Source organism: Oratosquilla oratoria, chromosome 18 (assembly GCF_046742065.1).
Source record: "Oratosquilla oratoria isolate Oo_2021 chromosome 18, ASM4674206v1, whole genome shotgun sequence".
NCBI lineage: Eukaryota > Metazoa > Arthropoda > Malacostraca > Stomatopoda > Squillidae > Oratosquilla > Oratosquilla oratoria.
This window is the reverse complement of record NC_134794.1, coordinates 4,825,183-4,829,788: the sequence shown is the minus strand read 5'-3', so window position 1 is coordinate 4,829,788 and position 4,606 is coordinate 4,825,183. Positions and strand designations below refer to the sequence as shown.

Sequence of the window (4,606 nt, the reverse complement as noted above, 5' to 3'; positions counted from 1 at the left end):
ACTCTGGTTTTACTTCCACTGGGAGGTTCTGTGACTCTCATCCTACTGTCTATGACTGACTTTTTCTTCAAAAGGCAAATCTCAAGACGCGAGTACTTGACCTCAACAAATTGGTGTATTTTTGTATATTTCTTCCTGAGGTGACTCTCTACGACCATTGTCACATTTATTTTCCTTTTGAGGAGGGGCCTTTTGCTGCTCTTTAAAACGTGTATATAAAAAATTACAAGCAAGTTTGGTGCTAAGAGTAAACACATATAGTCAGTTCGTATAAATGTTACTTGCCTAATTGTGTGAGACAGCTGGTTCCATGTTTATTGTCCTGATAAAGGTTATGATAATTGTGGAAGAAAAAATAACTACTCTTATGCTCAGAAACTCCTACACATAATAAGATAAATTCTTTGAGAAGGAACGGACACTACCTACCGGAATACAACACAGACATGGCCCGATATTCTCCATGTAGCCGACAGACGAGGAAATGGAAAGAGATTTTCAAGGAAATGCTTTAATTAGACATGATACAAGGGCATCTTTCTAGACGGCGTTATTCTCCACCCAGTTAGCAAAGTGGGAGACCTCTGTGTAGACTCCGGGGTAGTTGGGGCGAGCACATCCATAGCCCCATGAGACCACACCAGCAAGACGACCATTGCAGGCAAGAGGACCACCGGAGTCTCCTTGGCAGGAATCCTTTTCGCCATCACCGCCAGCACACATCATCGTGTCCATGATCTGACCCTTACCGTAGGCGTCGCGGCATTCCTCGTCAGTGATGATGGTGACGGTGACCTTCTGCAGGAGACTGGGAGAAGATCCTCCTTCAGAAAGCGCTCCCCAACCGGTCACCTGACAGTCACCACTGGCTTCACCAGTTTCGAGGGGGATGCCTTTGACGTAGTCGTTCATGGTGAGGGGCTCGGCCAGCTTGAGAAGAGAGATGTCGTTGCTGATGGTCCATGTGTCGTAGTCCTCGTGCAGGATGATCTTCTCGACCTTGACGGACTGCTCATTCCCCTCCACTTTGTCGAGATTGTGCTCACCAGCAGTGATCTGGGATTACAAATACGTACAATTAGAAGTAAGAAAGTAAAACAGAAATTTGTTTGTTGAATATGAAACCCCACAAATACATTGGCATGTGTATCGAAGACCATACCTGAAGATGCTTTGGACTGTCGTAGTTCTTTCCATAGACGCAGTGTCCAGCAGTGACTATGTAGTTCTCATTGTACACTGACCCACCACAGAAGTGGAACACAAATCCCCAAGCAGTATCCTGGAAGCTGATCTGGTATGGGAATTCTCCGGGTGTGGCATCCTCCCCTCCAACAATTTTGTTCAAGCCCTTGCGAAGACGGGGCTTGTTTGCGGGTACGGCTGTAAATACATCAAGAACATCGGTCAATTATTTGTTAGAGTTTTTAAGGAAGTGTCTACGTTTTTTGTGGTTAGTGATGTTTGAAGAAATCTGTCGCTATATCACATACCGAAGGCGCCGGCTACCAGGAGAGCGAAGATGAGGACCTTCATGATTGCAATGGTGAAGATGGAGCGTCCGACTCCTTTTTATCCGTGTTACCACTGAAGCGCTCCTCCCACCGAGACCATTGTATGGGAAAATCTTTATTTTTTATCTCTTTCTTATATAATTTCTTCATTTAATTTGCATGAAATTCTATGATGTAAGTACCAGTGATGGAACTTTCCGTATAAGTACATTATAGATCAAGAAATATCTGAAAAAATTAAGTTTTATATACTTAGATATTAAAGGGCGACCACCAAACATAAGTATAAAATTGCATGTTTTCTTTCGTAATGTTATCTATTTTCACTCGAACCATTTTCAAAGGAAATGTTTTACCTCAAAAGTACTACTTAAGGAACTTTTTGACGAGAATATTCGTCGTCTGCTAATTTACATTCTAAAACTCAGTATACAGTGCCATCTCTTGAGATTAGTTCTGATGTCGTCAAGACCTCTATACCAAACTAAACGCCTGGAAGCAAAGCAGACGATGTTCAGCGATATTGAGTTTTTCGTCGTCTTTTGAGATTATTCTCGACTTCCTAAATACATCTTATAACAGCCAAGATGTGCGGAAAGACGGCATAGTTATGGCTGTCAACTTAGACCCGAATATCTCTGAAGAAATTTTCACATTGATGCACTATTGGTGCTTATTTGTGTGCCTGTTGGTTTTCCAATGCTGTCTTTGGGTACTCAAAAAAGCAAGGTTAGTATACGTGAGGCATTCAATATTTCTGCAGTGTTTTCCTACACAATATACTGCATTACTTTCACATTACTCCTCCTAGATGCTACAAGCTTTGTAAACAATGATTTCTACAATGACAGATTTTTTTTTTCTCTTGACCCTAATGTGCCAATGAAAATATCAATTGTGGTGACTTAATATTACGATATAAAAACTAATAACTCTTTACACGACAATATTGGTGCATTGTTTTATATTATTTGGACACTAAAAAACGAAAGCTTCACTACAAGTATCTACAGTATAAGGACATACCAATCCATTCCAACAGATGACAAGTGTTTTTTTTTTCTTTATTCCTATACTGCACGTCCTTATTTAGCCAACTACTATTTGGACACTATAAAAATGAAAGCTTCACTACAAGTATCGATAAGAACATACCAATCCATTCAAACAAATGACAATTTTTTTTCCCTTTATTCCTATACTGCACGTCCTTATTTAGCCAACTACTAAACTGTGATAATAGCTAACATATCATAAGACTTATATCAAGTTCCAGTATAGATCTAATAAAAGAAAATTGCTGTTTCGTATATTGTTTAGCCAGCATTGAAATCTCCAGTATAAGGAAATTAGAAAGTTAAAATGTTTGTGTTTGCCTGTATGAGGACGTGGTTTTATGTAACTTGAATTACATAACTATCAGTTATAACGATGATGTCGATGTCTTCGTCGATGCTTCGGCCCCGTTATTTCTCCTACTTTTATTTTTCTAAGGTTATGTATCTGATAAATTCTATCAAGATTTCCAAAAACAGTACATCTTATCATTTGTTTTGCATATGCTTTTGAAAGCGACATTCAGGATAATTATAAGAAAATTTAGCTCTCCGTGTATGTCTGTACGTGGATGATATCACTGTTGCTGGGCGGTTATCGTAAGCTTTTTTCACCTGCCTTTCTCTCTGAGTTCTATATATTTCTATATATATATCATTATCCTCCACCTCTTCTCCTATCTTTTTCTTCCCAATCGTGTATTTTGTTAGATAGCTCTTTCTTCAGTGCCTGCGGCACTCGATACGATTACCATTCATCAAACACACTGACTATGCATGAAGAATGAACACAACTCATGATATCACTGCGGAGTAGATGGCATCACGGGTAGGTTTTACGAGAAGGGCTGAAGCAGACGATGTTTTGGGTATAGGATCAGTAATTTCAAATTGCAATGATTAAAAAATTAAAGTTTTTATGCAATCTATTGAGCTATTATTGACTTTAGGAAATACTGAAAAAGTATTCCGGTAAAACTAGTCACATTTATTTTTCAAAGTGATTGTACTTAACAGGTAAAAATTCAGATGTTCAGATCCAGAGAACATTTATATTCTTATCATCTAATTATGTAGACACTTCTAGATATATCATGAAATTATTGTGTCTTAGCTATGATAAATAATGTTTAGAGGATTTCTTTTGTGTACTAGGTGCAGTTGATTCTCTTTACTGGATTTAGGTAGGAAAATAACTTCATATATGCAAAATTTCCTGGTATTTTGATCATTTTGAAAAAATTCAATGAAATATATAAGCCTAGAACAAAAAACATCAACCCAAAGACTTAGCATCAATTGTTTACCATCCAAGACCAAAAAATCTAACACGAAAAACCTGAAAGGAATTTCACTGACTCGAAACCTACAGCTCACAGAAAAACTTATATAATCAATGCCCTGATTTTTCTAATATATATATATATATATATATATATATATGATCACTCATTACCGTCACAATATCACAAACAGATTATACAATACAGACATATACAATAATACCCAAAAAATGGCTGGTCAATTATGTGACAGGTATAAATGGCTATGTGTCATATAATGGCTATTAATCGCACACCAAAAACTTTAAGATCGGAGTACCACAGGGCTCAGTATATGCATGCACGATATACCCACACCCGACACCTCTGAAATACAAATTCCTTCTTTCCCAGACGATATAACGATTACATTCACATACCCTAACGCAGACAAAGCCGCAGAAATACTACAATCATACCTCGACACACTCAACACCTGTTTCACTTCAAATAGAATCAAAATGGCCCCAGCCACATCTACAGCCACACTTCTCGCCAATAGGACAGCGGAACACAAATACATAGCACGCCTCTTTATCAACAACACTCTCATACAACACGTACATATACCCAAGATTCCTGGCGTAATATATGATATATCCATGCCATTCAAAAAACACATCATATACATAAGGACAAAATGTACACCTAGACTCAACGCACATAAATCAATTCCAGGCACAACATTTGGACAAAATAAAGAAACTATTACTAC

The 4,606-nt window shown here is 38.0% G+C and overlaps 1 protein-coding gene across 1 annotated transcript; it reads right to left on the bottom strand.

Annotated features, from left to right (window-relative positions):
• Positions 1 to 540: 540 nt before the first annotated feature.
• LOC143034893 (trypsin-1-like) lies at positions 541 to 1,536 on the bottom strand. Its single transcript, XM_076201236.1, has 3 exons — positions 1,494 to 1,536; positions 1,163 to 1,383; positions 541 to 1,056 (listed from the first exon to the last, which is right to left on the bottom strand). The coding sequence occupies exons 1-3, from the start codon at positions 1,534 to 1,536 to the stop codon at positions 541 to 543; spliced, it is 780 nt and encodes a 259-aa protein (XP_076057351.1).
• Between the last annotated feature and the right edge of the window lie 3,070 nt (positions 1,537 to 4,606).

Bases quoted from the DNA above. Each gene is read 5' to 3' on its own strand.
- LOC143034893 (XM_076201236.1), bottom strand. From the start codon at position 1,536: ATGAAGGTCCTCATCTTCGCTCTCCTGGTAGCCGGCGCCTTCG. The intron at 1,384-1,493 runs GTATGTGATATA...ATGTATTTACAG, and splicing joins CCTGGTAGCCGGCGCCTTCG to CCGTACCCGCAAACAAGCCC. The intron at 1,057-1,162 runs GTATGGTCTTCG...TTGTAATCCCAG, and splicing joins ACAGTCCAAAGCATCTTCAG to ATCACTGCTGGTGAGCACAA.